The 26848-nt window shown below is 44.0% G+C and overlaps 1 protein-coding gene across 4 annotated transcripts in view; it reads left to right on the top strand.

The window, feature by feature from the left end:
* The window catches only part of PDE4D (phosphodiesterase 4D), a 624208-nt gene that overhangs the window by 247571 nt on the left and 349789 nt on the right, over window positions 1–26848 (top strand). Inside the window, exon 1 of one of the 4 annotated variants that reach the window (XM_066614476.1) lies at window positions 25564–26811. The exons of the other annotated variants lie outside the window; for them this stretch is intronic. Coding sequence (XP_066470573.1) covers window positions 26759–26811 — 53 coding nt within the window. The 5' untranslated portion in view covers window positions 25564–26758. Of the gene's footprint in view, window positions 1–25563; window positions 26812–26848 lie in introns of those variants that run through there. 4 annotated transcript variants of the gene reach the window in all.

Below are 26848 nucleotides of genomic sequence, written 5' to 3'. Positions count from 1 at the left end.
GAATCTAGCACCACCATGAGTTCACAAAACAAATGGCAGATCTGATATTTCTAAATGGAGGCTGTACTTCATTGTAGGTTTGCAATACAATTATATAATGCGTCTATAAAGAGATTCATATTAATAATTCATTTAACAGTCATTTCCAAATTGTAAATCCTGTCCTTTTGAAGGTTAATCCATGATCCAAACTATGTTAACCTGTGCATGTTAAGATGATTTTCATAGTTAATTTTGTTTATTGTGCATATATCTGTGTGCAAATCTACAATCAATTGAAAGCAATGATGGATGTGGCCTAATTCCATACCACTCCCAATTTATTGAATCATTGTAAACACTTTGATGGTTTTCTATTGCTTTAATTATATTTGGTGCATTTAACAATGCCTTATCTTGTTATAGTGTCTGCACTCATATCCATTTATTTATAAGTATTCCACTAAGTTTCAACTGTAAATGCAGTGAATGCTTTCAGATGTAGGTTTATAGTATTAGTTTGTGCCTCACTTATCTGAATGAAATAAGGTTCAGCCCTTCTTTTGGAGGAGAAATCAATGGAGGCTTATGGTATTGTTGTAATATTTGCTTTATTTACTAGTCTACAGGGTTGAGCATTTGAATGGAGTTATCTAACAACACTCCTTCAAACAATCAAGCTACACGTGTTTTCTAAGCATATCTGGGTCTACTTTTCTTCTTGCCGTCCATTGTAATCTCTCCCAGATCAAATTTGAACTCACCATGTGGTTGATGATCACACAAAGGGAGGGGGCATTCAGAAAGGTCTCTTTGGAGTAAGTGAACTTTTGTTTGCTTACCCCAGGGAAAGCCTCCACAGCCACCATGTGTCTCTTCAGATCCCTGGGGGTAAGGGGAAGAGTTTCCACTGAACCACTTTGCAGCACTATCTTGCGCAAGCCTATCCTGGCTTGCCTGTTCCAGCACAAGACAGAATTGCGTTGTAAATCAGTTTAAAATAAATTTAGAGAGATGATTAAAATCTCCCTGTCTCTAAGAAGCAACCTAAGGGAGAAGCCCATCAGAACATATCATCCAGTGGAAGCATCATGGCCTGATATGTGAGTTCGCTTGAATTCACACCAGCTTTTATGGTAGATGGAACCTGTTATTTATTAATACATTGATGTGAAAGTCTTTGGAACCTTGCTTTGTTTTACATCAAGGTGAAGTGCCTCAGTCGCTGCAACTGATAATGTTAAAAACAATGACTTCATTGAGGCTTTTGTGCATCATCCTTGCTGATTTGAAATTGAAGGGCCAGTAGTTTGGGGATTTATTATTTTGTTCCTTCAGTTGCTATTTGATTACATTATAATTAATTGCCTTTAGATTTGGGGAACTTCCTACTTATGCAGGGAGTCATCCTGCTTCTAAACATAAGAAGAGCCACACTGGATCAGGCCAAAGGCCCATCTAGTCCAGCTTCCTGTATCTCACAGTGGCCCACCAAATGCCCCAGGGAGCACACAAGACAACAGACAGAATCTACGTCCTGGTGCCCTCCCCTGCATCTGGCAATCAGAGGCGGCCTGCCTCTAAAACCAAGAGCTTGCACATACCTACTATGACTTGTAACCCGTAATGAACTTTTCCTCCAGAAATTTGTCCAATCCCCTCTTAAAGGCATCCAGGCAAGATGCCATCACTACTTCCTGTGGCCATCACTACTTCTGTGTTGTTGGGTGTGTTTATTAATGCATAAGAGCTCCAGTATTGGTTTATGTATTGAAAACATTTGTAACCTACCTTTTGGGCCATAGCTTCATAAGGTGGCTGACAAAATCAATATAAAATTGAAGACATCAAATAAGTGAGATGAGAAAAGCCAAACCAGAAGCAGAGAATGAGCAAGAATGAACACTTAGCAGCAAAATATGTAATGAAATTACCCAGCACAACACAGCCGAAAGAGATCCCTGAACCTCATGGACTTGCCCAAACTCTCTGACATGCAGTATGGCCATCTCAGTCTCGTGGCTTCTCCCCTGGGATTATGTAGTAGAATCTGAGGGTCTAGAGGCCCAATCCTATCCAACTTTCCAGCACTGGTGCAGCCATAATGCAGCCCTGACATAAGGAAACAAATGTTCCAGTACCTTGAGGAGGTTTCTGTTTCTGCCTCCCCACCACAGGATGCAGTGCACGCCCCATTGGCACAGCTGCACTGGCACTGGAAAATTGGATAGGATTTGGCCCTTGGTCAGCAATTTTCAATCTTTTTCACCTCATGGCACAAGGTGTAAAAATTATCAAGGCACATTAACAGTTTTTTTTACAATTGACAAAGCACACCATGCTGCCAGTAGGAGGTTCACACCCTCCCAATGGCCCTACTAATAAATGAACCCCCCCAACTCCCATAGCACACCTGTTGACCATTCACAACACACCAATGTGTTGCAACACATTGATTGAAAATTGCTGGCCTAGGTGCATGCATTGCTAAGTGCTTGCCTTCTGAGGCCTCCTTCTGTCTCTACCTTCCAGAGCCTTGACAGAAGCAGAACTGCTATGGGATGGTATCGGGACAGCCCAATTATCAAGGGGCTGGATAAAGAGCTTCTGAGGGCTGCATTAGGTCTATGGGCCTTATGTTTGACGCCCTGAGCTAGGGCATATTTTAGTTATCTCAAGGCAATAATGTGTTGCATTATATCTGTTCAGTGCCCCATTTTAACTTGGTGTAGACCATAAACATTATGCCCAATGTATAGGGGTTCCATAGCAGGCCTGCAGAGATTCCATGGCTGGCAAACAAGTGTCAAAAGGGCTTCTGGATGTAGAAAGCTTCAAAAACCTAAAGAGTTTATGACTATCAAGATCTATGTTTGGAACCTCCAAAGTTCCAAAGTGGGACTTCTAAACTTACACTGTTCAAACATTCAAGAACTAGGTGCCCATGAAGGTCAAGAGGTAGGTTGGAATGGAGAAACACAGGTGATAGTTTGCATAGTGTTATTAAAGTATTATGTACATACATAAAGTATCACAGACATCCCCAAGCAGTGAGATATTCTGGGAGCGGTGCTCCTAGGATTAATTTCTCTTAAATGAGAACGTCCTGCTAACTTATGGTGTCTTTCTTATATGTGCTTCCCTTTATGCCTGGGAGAAGATCCTCCAGCCCCACCCACCCTCACATACACCCCTGTTCCCTTCTCTGAACTGGCAGGGTGCCCCTATCTCCACACTACTCCCTCAAAAGCACAAAGAGATCACTAGCTATGGGAGAGCATCTCTAACCACATTGATAAATAATAACCTGCCATCCTGTACTATTAACCATCATTCCACCTAACAAAAGAATACTCAGGCAGTACCACTAAAAGCAGTTCCTTTTTCTCTGCTTTTCCCTAAATTTGGCTCACGTTCTTCCAAGTTTTTCTTGAAATATACAAAGGAGATTCATATATATATGAGATTCATAGGATGACAAATTCTATGCCAGCTATTCATCTATGTAAGCCTTTTGGATTAAATTGGAGCGTAGTGGAATGCAGTTCCTGCCTAAGTGTTTAAAAATGGAACGTGGAACTTCCGTTGTTCATGATGCTATCTGGGGTCTAAGTTCCAATGTTCTAACAAAGGACAGCTGGCTCTGTGGGTGGTATTAGCTGTCCTACACTTCCAAAAATCATGACTGGCAAAACCTGGTAATTTTCTGTACAGGAGTTTTGCCCTCCCTCCTAGTTAACTTAATAGGCATATATAAGAGTTAGTTTAAACAAAGAAAACCTTCTATTAACATAAATTACACTGGCTCCACAAGAAGTTAAGTATAGTGGTTGGGAATAGATTTGCTGAGTAATAAAAGCAACAGGTTGCTTTCCCAATAAAGCCCGGTGATTAACAAGTCAATTCATTAAGTGTTCCTGTAGATTTTCATTGGGTTCTGTTCTGTGAGCGAAGAAGAAAGGCATTGTAGTGAGAGTGCACAATTTCACTGATTAGAAGAACTGTTAATGAGCTTTACTTGGCAGCCCCAAGAGCCTTTCAAGCATTCAGCATCTCAGGTGATGCTGTTTTCTCATCAGACTCTGCCACTCCATTGTTCTACAAAGACTTAAGTGCTCCTAGGTGAAAATTGTACTTGCCACAGCCTAGAGACATCCCCTGTGGCAATGCTTGTCCCTTCCTTGTAGAATTGCTCTGTGAAAAAAAGGAAGAAAACTTTTATTTCAATTTTTTTTAATTTCTTGAATATTTATTAAGAGCCTAAGAAGCAGGGATGGGAGGGTTCAGCACAGCTTGACTCGAATTGAGTCTAGAGATGCCAAACCCTGTGACTCAACTCTAAAACAAGTCAGAACAGGGCCATTTTCTGAGTTGTAGAATCAACTCTAGAGAACTTGAGTTGAATTCCCCCCCCCCTTTAAAAAGCCTACTGCAGAAAAACAGGGCTGCTGCTGCTGAGGTGTGTCTCTCTCTCTCTCTCTCTCTCTCTCTCTCTCTCTCTCGGAGTTTTCTTTACTCACTCCCCTGCTGTCCCTGCCCATCTGTAAAGAGGGCAGGAGGGGTGGGAGGGACAGCAAGAGAATGGGGACGGAAGCAGCAAGAGGGAGGAGGGTTACGAGCAGCAGCTGCAAGGCTTACCAGGACAACCTAATCTTTGGCAGCTCTACTCAGGAGTAGTCCCACTTCAGCCAGTCATTCAATGATGGTTCTTCCTCCCATGTAACAATGGAGCTCAGAGGAGCCATGCCATGCAGTGAAAAGCGTGATTGCTATGTACCGCCTCCCCCCCAGCTTCCCTGCTTCCTCCCCCTCCCTGGGCTTGTGCAGCAAATCATAAGGCAAGAACCCCCTTGGACTCTTCTCCTGCCTTCTCTGAGCCAAGGAAAATACCAAGACCCCCATCCTGTGTCCAATGATCAGTTTTTCACATGGTGAAAACAGTAAGCAAGTATACCCAGGCAGACTCAAGTCGGCATGAGCAGGAACGAGTGCCAAGTCAGGAGGCCCCTGACTCAAGTGTTTTTTCCAAGTCTTCCATGTGTGTGACTCAGAAGTCCATGAGTCAGCGAAAAATGCACATTTTTGCAACTGGAGTCAGAGTCATGCAAGTCGAGTTTCCAACCCTGATAAGAAGAGCCCTGCTGGATCAGGCCAAAGGCCCATCTAGTCCAGCTCCTCACAGTGGCCCATCAGATGCCTCAGGGTGCACAGAAGACAACAAGAGACCTGGGTGCCTTCTCTCCCATCTGGCATTCTGAGGTAACCTACTTCTAAAACTAGGAGGTTGCACTTCCACATCATGGCTTGTAACCTGTGATGAACGTTTTCTCCAGAAATTTGTCTAGTTCCCTTTTAAAGGCATCTAGGCCAGTTGCCGTCACCTTATCCTGTGGCAAGGAGTACCACAGATTAATTATACACTAGGTAAAGAAATATTTTCTATTCTGCTTCTCTATTCAAAGGCTCCAAAGCATCTTGCAATTAAAGTACAGTAAACCTAACCCCCCCCCCCCATCTGATAAATAAAACCAGGCTATAAAACATTAAGAACAGACCATAAAAAATGCAAAAAGGAAGGCATAATACAATTCCTGGAAATAATTCCAGTAGTTCCTCTCCAAGCCAGGCAGGGCTTTCTGGGCATGCAAATTGCAAAAATAAAACAAAACAAAAAAAGGTGCAACAAGCACGAAAGCTAGGGTTACTCTGGATAGGGTAGGTGCTAAGGTTGACACAAAGTTGGTAGATACAGATCTGAGGAACATCATGGATGTTCCTTATTTTAGACTGCCCTGTTGAGACTGAATGTCATCCTGTATGGCCCTATGTGTGATTCTAAACCATAAAATTGGAGTGCTGTGGAGCCTATATGAGTTGGACTATGCATGCACAGATTCTCCATGAATGTAATATTCAGTACATATAGACCGGTGCTTGCAGATTAGGTAGCCATGACTTTGCTCCCCCAGTGCATGTTGTTCACATTATTCTGAAGTCCACTTAGATTTCCAACTTTTAATAATATACAAAGACAATGTCAAAGACTCTCGACCCAGAGCTTGATACTGAAGTACTTTGAACTCTGCTTACCTCCAGTAGTATTGCATTGAAGAAATACTTAATGTTTGCCTTCACTTCTGACCTGACAGTGCAAATCTCTGCAGAAGAATTTTCCTGAATTTCTTTGTATTAGCAAAATTGTCTTTTGATAGTCAATTTGATTATGCATCAGTGGTGGACCTAGAGGGGAGCAAGCGGGGCAAAATCCCCATGTGCCAACCCTTTGGGAGTGCCTCCGCCAGCCTTGCCCCCCATGCTGCCCGTTTGTTTTTTTTAGCTCCACTGGCTTCTCTTCCTTTAAAAAAAAAAAGCCCTCCTCCTGACAGAGGGCGGCAGCGATTCAGCACCAGATTGGGCCGTCCCCTCTCTCCTCCTTCTTTGTAGGAGGAGATGAGAGGTCGCCCTAGAGCTTCATCGTCCCAGGAGTAGCAACTCCCAGTGCACTGGCTCTCTAGGGCGTTCTCTCATCTCATCTGGATTTGGGGAAAGGGGCACCCTAGAGTATCAGCATGCAGGGAGTTGTAAGTTCCATGTGCAGGTGCTTTAGGGCTCTACTTTCCTCTCCACTGATAAAGGAGGAAGGGAGGGGGAATGGCCTGGTGACAGCATACCGAGAGCAGTACTGCTCTGAGGGCTGACCCCCTTCCCTCTCCTTCAAGGGGAGAAGCGGTGTGCAGCGCTCAGAGCAGCGAGGAACCCCACCAAGAGTGGCTGCTCTCCTGCAGCCACTCTTGGCGTGATTCTCAGATGCTTCTGAGGGCTGCCCCCTCTCTTCTCCTTTAGGGAAAGGAGAGGGGAGGCTGTGCTCCTCTGAATGGCATGGAAGTTGCATGCCATTCCTCCAATTATGGAAATGTGTGCTGCTTCCCAAGTCCTGATGGAGTCTTCCGCACCACTTGTAAGTGGTGCAGAGTGGTCCATTGGAGTGGTTTGGGACCACTGAAAGTGGCAGGGGGGGGAAGTGAGGCCACCTCTCTCCTGGAAGCAGCTCTCACCTGTCTTGGGTGCTGCTTCCAGCTGCTCCAAGACGATCTGATGGAGCCCTCTGCTCTGCTTACAAGTGATGCTGAAGGCTCTGTCAGGGCCTGGGCTGCCTCCTCCTTTTTTCGAAGGGGAAGCGGAGGAGGCAGTCCCACGGAAATAATTGTGGTGACAATGACATCACCACAATTAGTTCCAACTCAGGCGTGTGGGGGGTGGCGGCAAGGCAGAAGTGGTCCCGGGCACAGGAAAGCCTGGAAACGCCTCTGTTATGCATAAAATATTATGCTGAAATACCTTTTTGTGTTTGCCAAATTAAGGATTATCTGGAGCTTAATTTATTAATGTACTTTTTGTTTTATATAACTTTTAAATTTTGTTAAGGGGCAATTAAAAGGAGTCTGGAATACTGACTGACCCTGCTAATTCAACCACACCTATGTATAACTTCCTTTTTAGCAGATGGGGGAATTGTGTTTCCTTCCCTGAAACAGCCTCAGCAAAGATTCCTGTTGACTCCCCCATTTCCTTAGGGAAGTTGGAATCCATTATTTACAGAAGTGCAGATTTTACTAGAAGTCCGGAAACAGATAAATACCACTGTCCATTCTTGGTTAAGAAATGAAGAGTGCTATTTGTAAAACTAAGACAGACTGACCTGAAGTGCTTCAGAGGATTAGCCATGAAAGGTCAGCCAAGATCCCTGGGATTTTGCCAAGCATCAGCTCCGTAACATTCTTGCAGCCTTTGCACTTGGGAATATTAATGGCATTGCAGACTGACTTATTATGTTGCAGGTGGGCATCAAGCACCAAGACCCTCCTGTATGAAGTTTTCAAATGGATATAATCGTGTCTGCAGATTTCTTCTCATACTGTATTTTTACATTGGTTTGGGGGAGAAGAACAATTAGAGCATATAAATTAAACTTTTCTAATTTGTCTGTTTTTCCTGTATGAATGTGATGATACTGACTAGCTGAAATATCTATAAAGCTGCATGTGGTCTGGGGAGACTCTACCTCAGACAGACTACCTCTTTCAATATTAGCCCCTTGTTTATAAAGGGCCCAGTTCTACATGTGCTCAGTTACTCCACTTGCCCCAAACAGGCTTAGGTTTAATATCAAAAGCAGGCTGGGAATTTGGGGGCTTTAGTAGTATGCCCTCATCGTGGCTTTCATCCTGATTGTCCCCACCACAGTACTTGATTTTTAAATGAAAGGAGCCTTTTGTTGGCTTTTAATAGAAGCTTTAAAAAAAAAAAATTAAAATGGTGTGTGGGCGTGGTGGGAGGCTGATCAAGCCCAAACCATGGTGGATGCAAACTATGAAAGCTCCCTTCCCCCCACTGTGATTTCCCCCTATTTCATGGCCCCCTATGGCCTCCTATTTGCTATTTACTATTAAATCTGATTCTTGATTTGGGTAAATTCTGCAATTAAGCACACATGTAACTAGACCCTCAGATGTTCAGCAAATGAAAGAGCCCTGTTCCAAGTGCCATTGCTGGTGTAGTCTCAAGTATCAAAGGAAGTCCAGCTGTTAATGGGATTGCATCATTAGTCCATAAAGGAATCATCATCACCATCTTTTATTGGTATAAAACACATCATACAAAAGATGAGGAAGAATAAGGAATTTGTGATCCTGGAAGATGTGGTCTACTGGCTACAATACCTGCTGATTGTATTGTTATGTAGGAGTGTTTTAGTTGAGCTTTTGATCAGTGGATCCCAAATGTTTTAGTGCTGGGATCCACTTTTTTTAAATGGCACTCTGTCGGGACCCACCTAGGTTTATGAGACTTTTAAAAAATCTAGAAAGAAATAATCTTTTATTTATTTACACATAATAATAACCAGAAAAAAGATGTTCCAGCATTTATCTCCCTATATTACAAATGCTTGTAAACTGCAGGAGCTGTTTGAAGGACAGTTAGTAGCTCTCTGATTTTTGAAAAGCCTTAAGGCAGTTAGTTATCTGAACCTTCCATCTCCTATGTTTTCATTAGAAGCTCTGCTGTGGGACCCACCAAAACTTAGGTCACGACCCACCAGTGGGCCCCAACCCACAGTTTGGGAACCACTGCTTTAGATTATTGTTGTGAACTGCCCAGAGCTTGTAAAGTGTGAGATATAAAAGTTTAAATAAATATAAAACCAAGGGATGTTTCTGAATAGCACGTGTGCATAAAGATAAAGGAAATACAAGATGTGATCCAAATATAAACTGTCTCATGTGCTATATTCAAACCCCCTTCCAGGCCTGATATGCCTTCATGGATCAACACAGACTTGTGCCAATGATACCTCTGGCGCATTTCCAAATTAACCCATAGTGGCTGCTGGGGCTATCCCTGGGGCAAAGGGACAAATGCCTCTTTACCCCAAGGAGACTTCCTGTGGCCAAAAATCCTCTGTGTCAGTGTTTCTCAAACTGTGGGTCAGGACCCACTAGGTGGGTTGCGAGCCAATTTCAAGTGGGTCCCCATTTATTTCAATATTTTATTTTTAATTTATTAGACTTAATGCTACCATGGTATATGACTGCATTTGGGGAAATGTTCCAGACCTGTACTTTTAACAAGCTACTGTGTATAATCTTTTAACAATGATAATAAATGGAACTTACTCCTGGGTAAGTGTGGGTAAGATTGCAGCCTAGGATTGTTAACAGTTTTCCTGCTTGATGATGTCACTACCGGTCATGACATCACTTCCGGTGGGTCCTGACAGATTCTCATTCTAAAAAGTGGGTCCCGGTGCTAAATGTGTGTGAAAAGAACCACTGCCCTGTGGGATGCAGCAAAGCCCACGACACTGCATCATCATGGGCTGCCGAACACTTAATAAAAGTCCATCATGCAAACATGTCCTTTAATTGGAAAACAGCAAAGATTTATGATTTAAACTATCACATGCTCCTGGCTGGACTGCTTTAGATTTAAAGGAAAGCAATAAAGGCTTAGTAGATTGGGAATGTTTGACTTGCATTCATTTAATAAATCTCATTAAGGATTTAACAATCAGCTCATTATTCAGTTGCAGTTACAAGGGTGTAGAAAGCATATTACTCAACTTCTCCACATGATCAACTGTACTTCTGCAGGCATCTGAAAGCCCCTGGGCAAGGGACCTTGTATCTCTTGATAGATCATGTTGAAGGAAATGAGGTCCTTTGCCCAAGGGCCTGGCAGTTGCTGAACAGCAAGAAGTGCAATTGGCCATGTGGAGAAGCAGCCTAATTCGCTTTCTGTGCACTCATAACTGCAACTGAATTGCTGTTGCACTATCATTGGGACAATTGCACTGTGACTCGTTTTACAAGGCGGGGTTCGGAATTGCGGTTTACAAATAACTCTGTCTGGAGATATCACTGCTGGGAAACTCCCCACCTCACCCCCACAGGAGAGCCATTCCATTTGGTTTTTCCAGTCCACACCAGAAGAATAAATTTGTCTGGAAAGACCTTTACCAGTGCCTGGCAGTACAGGATAAATTATTGATGTATGCATAGAGATGTATGTCAGTGTGTGGAGTAGGGTGACACTCAGAGGAATTAAAAAGCATGAGCCAGGCAGTATATGTCCAAATCTGTCCTAAGAAAGGGAAGAAACTCTAGGTACATCTTCACCATTGTTGCATGAAATTAAATGCTAAGTGCATATTAATTTTTCTTCCCAATAAGCTCCCCCCCAAAGTTTATTGTTTCCGAAAACCATGTGAATGAGAGCTGAAGGCTTAAACATACAGTGATGTGTAGAAGTACTGATTTCTGCCCATAACTATCCTGAATATGTAACATTTTTAACCGTAAATACAGGATTGTGACTCTCAGTTGTAGACCATCCCTCACCACTTCTAGAATTCTAATAAGCAGCTTGTGGATAACCAGTCAAATGGAGACTGGTATGATGTACAAATGTAAAGCATATTGTAACACATACTAATTTATAGTTGGCTTTTCTGCTGATGGTTTCTCCATCTTCTCTGGCAAGCCTCATTGATTTGGAAGAATCTGCCCTGTTTTTTACTGTACAGCAAAGACAGGTTTGCAAGGTAGAGGAAAAAATGATACCTTTCATGTGGGTTTCTGCTTAAATAATTAAAGCAGTGCAAATGGCGTATTAGGCAGCCAGGTCTATTAAACATTAATGTTCATACATTTTCTAACATGTCTTTTTCATCTTCACCTCCTATCTAATTCATGTTGCTACTGAAAAGGGGGTGCTACAGATAATGAATTTGACAAGATGGAAAAGGACTGTAAATATCATGCCTGATCCACTGCTAGAAGACAAAACCACCTATATATCAACCAAGATGAATAAGGTTGGGCCTCACCAGGGCCGGCTCATCCACGAGGCTGACTGAAGCAGTCACCTCAGGCAGCAAATTAGTGGGAGGCATCAATCTCAGTCCACCAACTTGCCTCCATTGCTCTTCCTTTGCCTTATTGGAAAAGGAAAGAGCGGGGTAGAAAGGAAGAGGAAATGTGGAGGGGAGGGGAGTGCTGAGCCTAAACGTTGGAAAGCAGGAGGAGCAGAGGCTGGCACATTATTGGGTAAGGGGAGGCAGCTTTTGGCATGCCTCCTCAGTTGTCTGGAGGTCTTGGACCAGTTCTGGACTTCACAAGTTAGATCAATGTAATAGTGGCCCAGTCGATGTCAGCTCTTGTTGGTCAAGTCAGTCTTGATACTCTTGTGTATCTGCTCCTCGGGCCAGAGTACAGTAGCCACTAAAATGGGTTATCAAACTTCTCGGTAGGAAAACTCCTGAGGTAGGCGGAGGGCTGGCACAAGGTCCAGGAGTTGCGGGGAGCCCTGTGCGGCCCTCTGCAGGGCTCCCGGAATCCTTAGAGTACTGAAAAAAGCGATCACAAACCCCTTCCAGTTTTGCAAACCATTTCCTGGGAATCGCATCACTGCCTTCCCCCTTCCCCCATCCCTTAAGGGGCCAGGGGCTGAGGCTCTCAGGCAGGGGCATTGTGACGCCCCAGTTTGAGGACCTCAGCACTAAAATAAACCCCAAAGCTCATTCCACCCATAGCTTCAGAGTGAATTTAGAGCTCCATCTCCAGAAGCCAGTCAGCTCACCAAAGTGATAATAAAGTCTTCTGAAAACTCTAACCAAATGCACAAGCCACAATGCAGATCAGCCTTTACTCGTATTGCTAGATCAGTACACCTGACATAGCATCACATGATTTCTTTAAGAATGCCCTGCCAGGCACCACAGCTTTGCAAGAAAATTTGAGATGGCAGACCAGCTCTTGCAATTGGGGCAGTGTCTGTTTTCTGGTCGACAAACAATCCTTCATAGTGGCAACCAGAGCTTGCAATTTATCCAGCAGAAGCTGACAGAAACTAGGGACTGTGGCTATAATCCTAGCCATACCTACCTGGGAGTAAACCCCATTTACTATAATAGGACGTACTTCTGAGTAGACATGCCTAGGATTGGGCCTAGCATCTTCCCCAAAGGGGGGACCCCCCCCCCCAGCTCAGATATGGGCTTGATGAGCCCATCTAGAAACTGTTGGCACTGGTCCAATCCTGCTGGCCCTATTAACAAAAAGTCATCAAGGCATTGCACCATGGTGTGAGGGCTAGTACTGTGGCACAAAGCCAACTCCAGCATAGAGATGAGTTTCTTGAATGTGGCGCATTTGCAGCTAGTGAGTTTCTGTGTGAGAACAAAGTGCCTATTTCTGACCATCATCTACTTAATGAGGTAACATCCTGTCTTCAGCAAGTGCCATTAATGCTGTTCGACCCATTATATGAAATGGGTCCCACTATATGAAACTGACCCCTGTGTTAGTTCAAAGAGAGCAAATAAAATCTCAGAACTGGTCCCTGACCATAAAAGTTGGTAAAACATTTTGATATAATCTTTATGTCCTAAAATATTTGGAAGGATCCTTGTGGGTGAGCAGGAACTAGTGGGTCGCCAGTAAAATTCATCTTCTAAGCTAGGTGAAAAACCTCCTCAATATGAATCACTTCAGATATATTAAAGGCTGATTTGGTACCCTCTATTAGATTATGTATTTACAAAAGGTATAAAACTGTTGACTAAGCCCCCCAAGGGAAAGTTTCATCTAATTTAAAAATATTCTGAATAAATCATGAGTAAATCTACTAAAAGAATTATGATTCATTGGTAGGGCCTAGATTATCCTTTTAGATCTTTTTTTTCTCTCCTAAGTTGTTTGAAATCAAAGTCAGAGTGCCCCAGTGTCTGGTACTGACTGTGAGACTCGCTTCATGTAGCAGAGGTTCTATAGCTGTGTCCAAGCACCTGCTTTGTATACAAGAGAGTCTAACAACCCAATCTAAACCAAATTCCGATGTGGCAGTGCAGCAGCATTGGCTGTGCTGCATCCTGCAGGGGAATTGCGGCTTCTAGAGGTCTCCTTGAGGTAAGGAAACCATTGTCCCTTTGCCTCAGGGTAAGCCCCAGCCTTGTATCAGTTTGGACTTGCACCAACAATATTGCTGGCTCAAGTTCGCATTGACCCGTGTTGGAGGATCAGGCCCAGGAAGGGCGATAGGATACAGTGTGTGATCCAGAAGTCTGCCAGCATAATGGTAAGGCTTCAGCCTTCTCACCAGTGCTTACTTCACCTGCACAGCCCCAGGATAGGATTGGGCCATAAGTTCCATCCCTGGTTTTTTTGAGGAAGGACTAGGAAAAATATCTGCCTGATACCCTGGTGAACCCTGGTGGTCCATGTAGACAGTAACTGAGCTAGTTGGACCACTGGTCTGATTCCTTAGAAGACAACTTGCTGTGGTCATGTGCTGCTAAAGTCGGGTTGAGGTTCAAAACATCACACAGATGGTGAATCTTTCACCCTGGTATGAATGATTACTGCAGAAGGGAAGTTGGTTGAACTTCCTTGCATTTACAGAGGGAGGCATTCAAATACAGTAGGTGGCCCTCCCTCCCGCAGTCAGAAGTGGTATCGTCCATGTAGGGCTTTTCTGTAAATGGTTAATGTTTTAATAATTCCTATCAGCACATTTTAATACAATTGAACATTCTTTCCATTAATATGTGTGTGTGTGTGTGTGTGTGTATTAAAGACCTGGAAATCTCGCTGAGATGTTGCAATCTCTGGAATTCTTTACTTTTTGGATGAGCATTCATATTGTGAGGCCTCCCTGTGGGGAAGGGGAGGGCCCACCTGGCCTTTCGAGGGGGACCCCCTTGTGGAGGCCTCAGACTAGTTCCCCACAAGAAAGGGGGTTGCATCACCCAGTTCCCCTTCTTTGGTTCGGCAGCATTTGCCAGTCAGGAGCAGGGGCTGCTAGCAGCAGATCCTCCTGCCTGCTCTTCTAACTCCCAACTGCCTTGTCATCCCTGGCCTCCAGGTTTATGTAGGGCAGACCCCTCCCCTTTGGCCCCTCCCCTTCCCTCACAGGGATGGTACAAAAAGGGCCTGTCTCTAGGCCTGCCCTTCCCTGGGCTTACCACAACTCTCCTCCCCTTCCTCTCTGTGTTTCCCTCCCACCTCCTCTCACCTGGAGTTGCCAAGGTTGTTCCTGAGAGGGCTGGGAAGGCTGCTGCCTCTGCTCTGGTCCAGAAGCCTCCTCCCTGGGTAAGCTGGGGACTTGGAGGAGGAGGGGAACCCCGACACATATTTTTCTAATGTGCTTTTGGAAAGGTTTCATTAGCCTAAATTTCCATCTGCAACAAGGATAATAAGGCAATGAGTTAGAGCATTTACTAACATGCTACTATGCAGGCAAAAATATTGGGTTGACTGTGTTTCTTTTAATAAACATATTGTGCAGGATGGAATGGCCTGAAGAATGATTTTGGTTTGAAATCTTTTATTTTAACATGGCTAACAACAATAAAAGTTATTTGGGTTGTTTAAGGAGAAATTGAAAGAAATCTGGGTTGTCTGCAACAGCTTGTCTGACTGAGCTTGCTTTGTTTATTATTTTATTAAATGTGTATGCCACTTTTCAGCCAAAGTGCCCGAAGTAGTGAACAATTTTTGATATTTTAAAAGCAATATATTGCTTTAAAAGCAGCATACAAAATTGCAATCAGGGCTGGGCCATGATTTCCTGACTCCTGAGACAGAATGCCAAATGCTGTCTCGCTTACCTGGTTGTGTATAAGGTAAAGGGATGGCAGCATTTGGCATTTTTCAATGTTCTAGCTCAGCATCCGCCTCACCTCTACATTTCATCATCTTCTTTCTCCCTCTCTAGCGCTTCCAATCTAGGGAGCAGGAGGAATAGGAATGAAGGCAAACAGATGATGAGCACCCTTCTACTAGCCTATTGCCTGCAGCACCCACTTGAGTTGATCTCATGGATGGGCCAACTCTTATTATAGTTAGATATTGCATCACAGCAGCAACAGAATCCAAAGTGCAAGGGATAGTAATCTCTCCTCTTAAAATGATAGGCTTCCCTGATTTCCAAATGCCAAAAGAGAGGGAACTCCCTGAGGAAAAGAATTCCAAAGCTTCAGTGCCCCATCCCATTTACCCACCACCCATGCTTCAGAGCAGGGCTATCCAGACTCCGGCCCGTGGACCGGATCCAGCGCCCTTGCTAATCCCTCCCCCACATGAATTACCATTCTGTGTGGAAGGCTTCCATTGTTGCCACTGATTGCCTACCATGTTCGCTCTGCCCTGCCTCTTCTGCGTTCTGCTACACCAGCAGGCTCTGCTTCAGGATTTCCTGGCAAACATGGCAGGGCAAAGTAAACATGGGGGGTGATCAGCAGCGACCATGGAAGCTCCCCCCATGGAGCGGTAAGCTCTGGTCACACTGGGGAGGCTGTTTGCAGCGCGCAGTGGTCTCCAGTTTGGAGACCGCTGCTCCAGAGGGAAGAGGTACATGGAGCATGGCCTTCTCTATTAATCCCAGAGGGTGGGCAGGATCATGTTGGAGGGGCCGGGCCTTTAGGGCACAATCCTAACCCACTTTCCAGCACCGACATAAGGGCAATGCATCTCCGAGGGAAGGGAACAAACATTCCCTTACTTTGAGGAGGCCTCCGTAAGTGCCACCCAACTGCAGGATGCAGCACACGTCCCATTGGCACCGCTATGCCAGTGCTGGAAAGTGGGTTAGGATTTGGGCCTTAGATACCCTGACTCAAACTATGTATGGAGCTTTACTGTGAATCTTCTCTCCCTACTTTCTTCACAGCACAAGGATGTACATACCTAATCAAGGGTACCACTGAGTTAGGCAAGTGTGTATAGGATTGCTGCCTTAGGGCCCGCTCCTATCCAACTTTTCATTGCTAATGCAGCCATTCCAATGGGGTGTATGCTACATCCTGTGTAAGGGAGACAGTCATAGTGGCCTCCTCAATGTAATGGAACATTTGTTCTCTTACCTTGGGGCTGCATTGTCACTGCATCAGTGCTGGAAAGTTAGATAGGATTGGACCCTTAATCGGTTTATTACATTTTATTTATTTATTATAGATAACATCCTGAGATGCTTTCTCTGGAGGAAGAGAAACTCTGGATCCTTCATGAGCCAACTTCCATTTTAAAAAAAAATAAAAGACCAATCATATCACAGACATGTTGGCAACCTTCAGTCTCGAAAGACTATGGTATCGCGCTCTGAAATGTGGTTCTGGAACAGCGTCTAGTGTGGCTGAAAAGGCCAATTTGGGAGTGACAATCCCTTCCACACTGGGAGCAAGTGCAGTCTGTCCCTGGTCTGTCTCCCTGGCTATGGGCCTTCCTTCTTTGCCAATTAGCCTCAGACTGTTGGCCAAGTGTCTCTTCAAACTGGGAAAGGCCATGCTGCACAGCCTGCCTCTAAGCGGGCCACTCAGAGGCCAGGGGTTTCCCACCTGTTGAGGTCCACTCCTAAGGCCTTCAGATCCCTCTTGCAGATGTCCTTGTATCACAGCTGTGGTCTACCTGTAGGGCGCTTTCCTTGCACGAGTTCTCCATAGAGGAGATCCTTTGGAATCCGGCCATCATCCATTCTCACAACATGACCAAGCCAACGCAGGCATCTCTGTTTCAGCAGTGCATACATGCTAGGAATTCCAGCACGTTCCAGGACTGTGTTGTTTGGAACTTTGTCCTGCCAGGTGATGCCAAGAATGCGTCGGAGGCAGCGCATGTGGAAAGCGTTCAGTTTCCTCTCCTGTTGTGAGTGAAGAGTCCATGACTCGCTGCAGTACAGAAGTGTACTCAGGACGCAAGCTCTGTGGACCTGGATCTTGGTATGTTCCGTCAGCTTCTTGTTGGACCAGACTCTCTTGGTGAGTCTGGAATACGTGGTAGCTGCTTTATCGATGCGTTTGTTTAGCTCGGTATTGAGAGAAAGAGTGTCGGAGATCGTTGAGCCAAGGTACACAAAGTCATGGACAACCTCCAGTTCATGTGCAGAGATTGTAATGCAGGGAGGTGAGTCCACATCCTGAACTATGACCTGTGTTTTCTTCAGGCTGATTGTCAGTCCAAAATCTTGGCAGGCCTTGCTAAAACGATCCATGAGCTGCTGGAGATCTTTGGCAGAGTAGGTAGTGACAGCTGCATCGTCAAAAAAAGAGGAAGTCACACAGACATTTCAGCTGGACTTTGGACTTTGCTCTCAGTCTGGAGAGGTTGAAGAGATTATCAGACTTTGTTCTGAGTCTGGAGAGGTTGAAGAGATTATCACAAACAATGACAATAATAATAATACATTTAAAACTACAATACTGAAACCTGAAATGGTTCCAAGCCGCCCAACATTACATCCATGCTATTTTGTTTAACTGCAGCATATAATACCAAGCTCTGACAAGCAGAAGATGGAACGCCCACTAGCTGGTGTAGTGTCTGTCTCATTAACTAGTCATTGTGCCAACGAATGTAGAGCATTACTAAGAGCATAGAGGCTGTTTCTAATAATAACAAAAGAAAATAGGACATGAGAGGCCATTAATCTCTCTTGGACTGACTTCTGAAGTCAACCTCTAACAATATAGACAGGATGAGCCACTAAACCGCTGCTAAGTGTTAGTTGAAGCAAGTATTGTTGAAACATTTTAAATATAATGCAACTACTGTAATTTTGCTGTCAAAGAATTAAAAGCAATGATGCAGCCAGATCCTGGGCATATTTGAAGAAAATTCCATGGCCTTCAGGGAGAATTACTTTCAAATAAGTGCATAGAATTGAAGCCTTTATTGATCAGATGTTAATGCATTAGTGTTCAGATTTGTTACTCCATATCATTGAGACTGCTGAGTAAAGATGACTGTCTCCTTGCTCACTCCTCTGCCATCACTAAAAGGGCACTTAAGATTTCAGAAGCTCATGGGAAGGATCCTGTTCCTGAGCTGATATTGTGCATCAATGAAGACTGAAGATAGATTTGGGGTGCAATCCAAAGAGGGGAATGGGTTGGAGCGAATCCCTTGTGCTGACCCAGGAGTTTCACAGAGGTGCCAGAAAGCATGTTTTTGCACCTGCTTGTAAGCTGGGTAGGCTGGTAAGAGGATGCATGCCAGCCTACTGACACCAGATGCAGCAACAGACCTGGTGATTTAACGCTGGTCTAGGGAGGCTGGCACAGGGGGGTGGGTGGGTAGGTGGTGGAAAGAGTGGCATATGAATTAGCGGCATTTGGGGGCAGGTTGAGGGCCGGAAGTGACGTCATTAACCAGAAAGTGACATCATTAAGCAGCCTATGACCAGAAATCAGCACTTTATTCTCATTAACTGCAAATGACAGAAAATACACAAATCTTGATTATATTTCAAGATATGGGAAAGCCCAATTTTCATGTGGGCTGCTGTTTCAACAGTAACACCTCAGCACTGCTCAGCAGCTGAGAGCCTGAGGGCCAGATAAAAAGCTTCCGGGGGCCGTATCCGGCCCCCAGGCCTTATGTTTGACATCCCTGATCTGTCCCTTTGCAGTGATGCAGAGTATTCATTTTTAAATACTGTAGAAAGGACAGAAAGCCCAGAAGAGCAACTAACTTGGGCTTCCTGTTTCAGTGCTTGTTAATATGTCTGAACTCAGTATAACACAATGGGCAGTAGCCTTACTGAGGCTATGTCCAAGCTGTAGCCTCATATACAGCGGATTACATAATTTACTAAGTCCAGGATACAGTTCCCAGGGGGATGGAGGGAGAGAGAGAGAGAGAGTTTTAAGGTGTGTATGCAACAGCTCCAGTGAAGTCACCTGTTTGCACTGTGTCACATGTACCACCAAGCACATGTGCTAACTCTGTTAATCTTCTGGTCTGGAAATCAGTACCAGAACTAGCGCAGATCCTCTGGGACTAGTAGTGGGGGAGTAAACTTGAATTAGCAAAAAGTGTCCTCTCTGTGGAAGCAGCAAGAGAAATGGAAGTGTTTGTGATGAATAATTGAATACTGGTCAACAGCCTGTGCAGTGGCTTTTAAAAAAAAATACTAGTTTGCATGAACTGAAGCATCATCTGCATACAGCAATTGAGGTCCCACCCAGTTTTAGTGTTTCTCAGAATTTTATTGGAATACTGGCTCCAGTTTTAAGCAGTGCAGTTCAAGAAGAGTGTTGACAAACTGTAAAGTATTAAGAGGAGAGCTACATAGATTACAGAGAATCTGGGAGGCAAATCATGAGAAGAAAGCTTGAGGGGATTTGAAACTTATTAGCCTAAAGGGGAAAAAAGACTTAAGAAAAAGAGGGATAAAAAAAAGAGATGCTGATCATTTTCAGGTATTTAAAAGCATCCTACAAAGGAACAGGTGAAGAATGGCTGGCTATATTCACCAAGGACAAGGTGGGAAGAAGTTAGAGGAGGGTTAGAAATTAGAGGAGGTAGCTCAATGCAGGGCACCTGCAGAGGATCCAGGTTGCAAACTTTGACATCTTCAGGGAGGACCCCTTGCCCAAGAGTCTAGAGCACCACTGCCAGTCAGTGTGTAGATGATACTGAGATGGATACACCAAGGCCATAAAAGCTGGTTTGTGTATCTATGATTAGTTTGCGTTCCAGAATGTTTCTGGGTTTAAACATGAGCGACAACTTTCAGCAGTTCAACAATAGAAACAATGTTTAGGAAGGTTGCAGCAGAATGAGGTGGGAGAATGAACAGGAACAGGCGAAGGCCATTGGATTTGAATGTTCTCCCTTGTAAAAACCAAAAAACCTTCCCTTCAAACAGCAAAGTAGTACAGTATATCAAAGAGATGGTTCTAGCCTAGTATCTGTGTCTGCTATGCTGGTTTCTTTTGGTTTTTAACCAAAAGTGAATAATGCATTCAAAATGTGATCCTCCAGCTGCCTTCAGATGTGAAATTGGCCTTTCCTGTTGCCTTGGTGTCCCTGCTACTGCATTCTGCAGGGCCAAAATCAAGAGATCTGGGATTTCTATGTACCCGATCCAGGCATTCACCTCTCTGTGGAGATGAATGAGTGAGGGCTTCCCAGAAGTGTGCTGTTAACAGTTGCATGGTGGCCCCACTCCCTTGTGACCAGGTTTTCTCTTCAGTGACCAGTGCTCAACAGAGGGAGAGATCCTATGTTTACCACCCTGGATCATGTCACTTGTAGGGTGATGGAATGCCTGACTAGGGCTTATGTCTTTGTTCAGTCTGCTTTGGGAGGGCTTGTGATTTCACATGTTGGTGATTTGCTTGACTCGCAGTGTAGATTTGTGGAAGTGATCACACAGTAAACTCACCACGTAAAAATGGGGCATCAACCCAGAGAGACCTCCTAAGTGTCTTATGCCAGTCATAATTCTAGGTGATGAGGTCTTTACTCACCATTAGTAAAGCAGCTGCTTTTATGCTTCTGCCTGTGAATAAGGGAATTCTACATAAATGATAAGAAAATGCTTCCTTTCTCTTCTTTCCTCTGAGTCTGAAAGGACTGTATGATGGATCAGGTTTTGTTTGTATGAGAGAGATGAAGGAGATGCCACTTTTATTCTGGGGAGGTACATATCTGTCTTTGAAGCTGAGGACTCAGACAGCCGTGACATGGGAAATCTCTGATTGGGTCTCCCAACAGCATAAGAATATAAGAGCATAACATTTGCTTGGATCTTCTAAAACTGCAATTCAGGAGTTTTTGTTGGATTTCTCAGCTGCTATTAGATGCCAGTGGGAAAAACTCAGGCATTCTGTAGGTACTTCTTTTACACTGCACGTCTACTAGCAGTTTCAGAAGTGGGAGGGAGGGGGACTGTTCAGACTTAGATTGTGGAAATAGGGGAGGGCAAAATGTTTACCACAATTTATTATGCCTTTCTTCTCAGAAGAATGTGTGTGGTTCTCCCCTGTGTCTTATTCTTGCAACAACTCTGTGAGGTAGATTAGGCTGTGAATGGCCCAAGGTTCATGACTGAATGGAGATTTAATCCCAAGTCTCCCCAGGCTTAGTTTGTCATGCTATCCACTACACCACATTGGGTTATATGCTCCATCTCCCAGTGCTGGTGCTCTGATCAAATTGGAACCCTCTGCAACTGCTTCAAAAGGGTGGGGGGAGATTTAGTTGCAGACCTGTGTGATGTGTGTTTCAGACCTGGAAAGTAAACAAATTTAGCTTTTTATCTTTGATCTCAGCTAGTCCCCAAACTAGCAACATTAAATTAATTAGAACACTTTTTCTACAGGTTTTCATTATGTACCAACTAATATAGCCTAAATGGTGAGGTGGAAATAACACTTACATAGTTTTCTGGCAAAACGAATAACCTGTAGTGACTTCTGTGTGCTGCTCCTCAGTGCTCTTGAGCATCAGTGAAATTAATCTTTGCTCATATTCTTGATTTGCAATAGGTACTTCAGGTAGCATTTGAATTTAGGTGGAAAAGGCAGAGGGTCCTTAAGCCTCCTCCCTGTTTTTGCCAAATTCTGCCACTCCTGGGCCTTTTGAAGGCAGGAACCAGTGGGGCCAACATAAAAGATAGGGGGCAGGCCACTTGTGCCCTCTCCTCTGTAATCTGAACATTTTTTTTCAGAACTTGAGTTGGTACCTGAAAATATCTATGCCTTAATCAGACATTTTGCTGGAACAGTTATGTCCACAATCATGAACACCAAGGTGGGCAAATATAGACTTTTCTGCACTTAGCTAATCCTTTGAGCCTCTCTAGTGCTACCAGTGCTCGTATTTATGGGATTCTCTGTTTCTCTGGTAATGGGAAAAAGACAGGCAGTTGTAATGTAAATGAACATTCTGGGAAGCACAGGTTTCCATTTCACTTTGCATACACTTTTCATTTCAAAGCTGGTTGAAATAGGAACTCCGCTTAAGCCTAGCCTGTGAGAGGGCCTTGGGTTTGTTTTCGAAATATCTTTTCTAAGCACATCTATATGGTAAGCATGGCATATAATGTGGAATTGACATAGGACTGGTCCAGTCTGCCAGCCTTTGTCTCAAACACATGGGGGGAGGACATCTGGCATCCCCCTATCCTCTGTACCACCCCCTGCCACCTATTTGTGTATGTAAGGGGGGAATAAGTCTGAACCACTCTTCAACACACAAATAAATGCTACTTTAATCAATTTATTGAGTCCTCTAATTGCTGCCCTTAAATGCATCACTTTAAGCATTTTTTAAAAACCCTTTTCAGTCTATATGATGCTGCCTTATGCTGAGTCAGACCATCTAACTCAGTATGATCTACACCAGTGGTTCTCACACATTTAGCACCGGGACACATTTTTTAGAATGAGAATCTGTTGGGACCCACAGGAAGTAACATCATCAAGCTGGAAAATTTTTTAACAATCCTAAGCTGTAATCCTACCCACACTTACCCAGGAGTAAGTCCCATTGACTATCATTGTTAAAAGCATATACAGAGTAGCTTGTTAAAAGTAGAGGTCTGTAACATTTCCCCAAATGCAGTCACATACCATGGTAGCATCAAATCTAATATGTTAAAAATAAAATATTGAAATGAATGGGGACCCATCTGAAATTGGCTCGCAGCCCACCTAGTGGGTCCCAACCCACAGTTTAAGAAACACTAATCTACACTGACTGGAAACAGCCTTCCAAAGTTTCAGGCAGGGGTTTTCTCCAGCCTGGAGAAAGGTTTCCCACCTGGAGATGCTGCTAGAGATTAAACCTGGGCCCTTCCAATGGCAAAGCAGGTACTACATGTTACCTACCTCTGTCAAAATGTATTGTGTTCAAGGTGATTGTTGGCACTTGAGCCTGCAGCAGATGTCGGCCTGATGATTAGAAAAATGTCAGCTGGGGATCCCTTCTGTGGGTCACCACTTTGTGCAAAGGAGGGAGACTACAGGGAGACCAGCCAAGAAGGTTCCATCAATCAGCTAGAGTGAGTCAGGTGGTACTCCCTGACCCTGTGGGAAAACGTCTGGCTCAGGCTTGCGCTGGGGTCTGAGAAACTAGAAGATCTGTTGTTGTTGGTTAAAGACCACTTTTGCTTTGCTCTCCCTCTGCCCTCCCCTGCTGCAATCTTGGTTGCTGTGGCGGAGCCCCATAACACAGTGGGATAACATATGCTTTGCGCACAAAAGGCCCCAGGTTCAGTGTCCAGCTTCTCCTGTTCAACGATATCAGCAAACCTGGCCAGTCTGAAACCCTGGAGAAGCAAAGTATATAATATACTTCTTACTATATACAGTATATTATAATGTAAGTATGTTGCCACTGCCAAGCAAAATTTATAATTTGGCTAGGTGGGTCATTTTGGGAGAGAATCTGTAGATCAGTGGTGAAGCACCTGCCTTGCATGCAGAAGGTCCCAGGTTTGATCCCTGGCATCTCCAGGTAGGGCTGGGAAAGTTCTCTTACAGGTGATCAGTCACAGTCAGTCACTCTAGACAACCCTGAGCTGGCCGGACCCATCATCCATCTCTGTATAAGGCAGCTTCACATGCTCATAGCAGCTGGGTCTGTGAAAGCTTTGTCTTGGGCATTCCATCTGTGATGTCTGCTCTTCCACATACATCACTTTTTCCTGCACTCCTCAATGGGCGAACATGTATGTCTGAACTTGCCTTTGTGTGTAATGTTTAGTCTTTTGCCTATTGCTGTGCTATGTCCTGTACATACATGCTCTGCTCAGCATGTATATTAATTGGGGCAGAAGTTCCCTCTCCATACGTATGATAGCACATGATGCTTTTAAGTGATCTCAGTGTTGCAAGGGGAAAAGAAAAAGATGTTCATTGCATCCACAGTATTCAAGACATTCTACAGCAAGATGAGTCATAGCCTTTACCAACAGCAGGGAGAGAGAATGCAGGCAGTGAATGAATGGAAATGGCAAAGGCAGAAATGCAATGTTCACAGTATTTCATTTTTGCACTTTTAGTTGTGCCTTCTTTGACTGTACTTTGGGGCCTTTCTTGGAGGGAGAGTTTGGCTGTCCTGTTAAATTATTTCTTATTTTGACTTGTTTTATTAATTTTTCCTCTTTCAATATATATATATTTTTAAATGGAAGCATTTGCAGGTGGTAAATACAAGTGAATGATGTTGGTGACCTATCTTTATTATGCAAAATTTTGATTTTTAGTGTCTGTTCCTACAATGATCACAGTCTCACTGATTTTCAGTATCTATTCCTACATGATGAGGTATACACACTGTCTTTCTCTTTATAGGGGGGAGGGAGGAAACTTCCCGCCCTGTAACTGGCATGAAATGACCAGGCTGCCACGCCCCCCTTTTCCCTTTGAGATGCAAAACTCACTGTATCAACAGCCTTGGAATGGGGGTTGGGAAACTGCATTTAAAGCAGGTGAATGCACATTTGTCTAGTCCGCCTGCAAATAAGAAGCAGATGCTTTGTTCATGAGCTTGCAACAAAGGCGATTTCATCCCCAATAGCCTATTAGTCTCAAATAGTTTACTATCTGATTCTTGCTCCAGAATGACAACAGTGCTGGGGCTCTTTGAAGGGATTGTGGAAGGCAGCTGTGAACAGCAGCATGAGAGTCATTCTTAAGGAAATAGGAAGCGCCAGTATATATGCCTTGCAATATCTCTTATCATGGACACTCCTTAGAAAAGGCTGTTATCAAAGATGTAGTTTATGGCATTGTTGTTCCTGCTGAGGATTTTCACAGTACAGGATTTCCTGTCCCAATGGCTGAGTGTTCAAGTTCATGTGGAGCTTGACCCGTAAACAGCGTTTACTGAAGGAAACTCTGAACATTGCAAGGTTTTCTTGGTAGATTAAACTGTTGTGGTTGTTTTAGCCTGAAGGTTGAACACAGAATGAATTTTTTAGAATCCATGAAAATATCAGACACTTGAAATATGATGGTGAAATATTTGCTTCTGGTATGTGTGTGCTTTTAATTTTTATAGATGTGTGATTGTATTTGCCCACATTTTTGATGTGACAAGGCAAGGCTGTTACGAACTGCCTATTTTTCCCCCCTACTCCTTTAACTGAGCATCTTTCCACTTGGCTGCCTGCTGGAAAAGCACAGGAGGCGACGCTCTTGCGAGCCCAAGATGTGGGGAACCCACCTAGAGGGCCCCCTTGACGCTAGCACATCCTCTTTTGGGCAGCATTCACTGCAGCCTGGAGCTAATGCTGCTGCAGAATTATAGTGCCACAGACTAGCCTGCAAGTGTCCTGAGCCGACTGTAAGAAAGGAGACAAAGGTTTCAAAGGGTAGGCTGGAAATTATCGTTAGAAGGAAGCGAGCAAGATCCTGCCGCCTGCCCTGTCGGGAGCTCTACAAGGGCTGTCTTAGCTTGAAGTTCACAGTCTGCTCAAGGATGTTGCCAGCCGTTCAGGAGTGAACCTGTACTGAAGAGCCGATTGCTGGGGACAAAAACCAGGAGAGAAGGAATTCTTAGATTACGTAGGACTGTAAACTCTACTTTCTTTTAAGAAAACATGGAGGCCCATGCATGCTTTTTAAATAAACTCTAGAAGGAATTGACAGCATTCAGCATGATCTGAAGTATGTTTACTTGGAAGTAAGTCCCACTTGTTTTAGTGGGACTCACTCCTTAGTAAAGGGGCATAGACTTGCAGCATCAGTCATTTTATGTGCAGGAAGACGACATTATTATGGGGTTAGGCAGCAACAATGAATTGGAACATGACGACTTCAGTTTGTGGTGGTATTTCATTGTAGCCCTTTCTGTTGGATCAGCCTACAAGCCAACTTCCTTGGGGTTTGCTCTCATGGAATGAATTGAGAGGATACGTTTCCAGATGAAAAGTTTGCTCTGTTTGTATCGGATTAACCTCCATCCTTTGTCCCTTTTTTCTTGAAAGAAAAAGGAAAGTGCGTTAAAGTGACAGCTGGTGAATATGTGTTTAAGAAAAAAGAAAAAGCAATATTTGTTTCTAAAGGACAGCATGGCAAAACAGTTTGAAGTTTTGCATTTCCTCTTAAAAACAGATCTAGCACAGATGATGAGAAACTCTCTTTTGACTAACCTTTTCCTACTGTTTAAAATGCTGCACATGAAGATGCTTTAATTTATACTTGGGATTTATCAAGTGGGAACCGTTGCCTTCATTTAGAATAAGCTGTTGACACATAGGTGATTACTCTTGCGATTGAAAAAAAATAATTCAGTGAATTGCATTAATGGATGGACACATAGCTAGAAAACCTGTCCTTGGATCCTGGAGATTCTCACAAATGTGGAATACAATACTTTTCTTGCAATAGTCCATGACACTAACTGATGCTGCAGTTTGTTGTGGAATGTACCTATGAATACCATAACTGATCAAGCTTTCAGACAAGGAAAAGACTGGTGTTGAAAGAGCTATGAACATGATGCATGTGAACAATTTTCCATTCAGGAGGCACTCGTGGATATGGTGAGTAGCTGCTGCCGCCGCACACTTCCATAGGTTG

The sequence above is a fragment of the Tiliqua scincoides genome, chromosome 2, assembly GCF_035046505.1.
Source record: "Tiliqua scincoides isolate rTilSci1 chromosome 2, rTilSci1.hap2, whole genome shotgun sequence".
Classification (NCBI taxonomy): Eukaryota; Metazoa; Chordata; class Lepidosauria; order Squamata; family Scincidae; genus Tiliqua; species Tiliqua scincoides.
The sequence above is the reverse complement of the archived record's forward strand: the minus strand, read 5'-3'. Positions and strand labels throughout refer to the sequence as shown.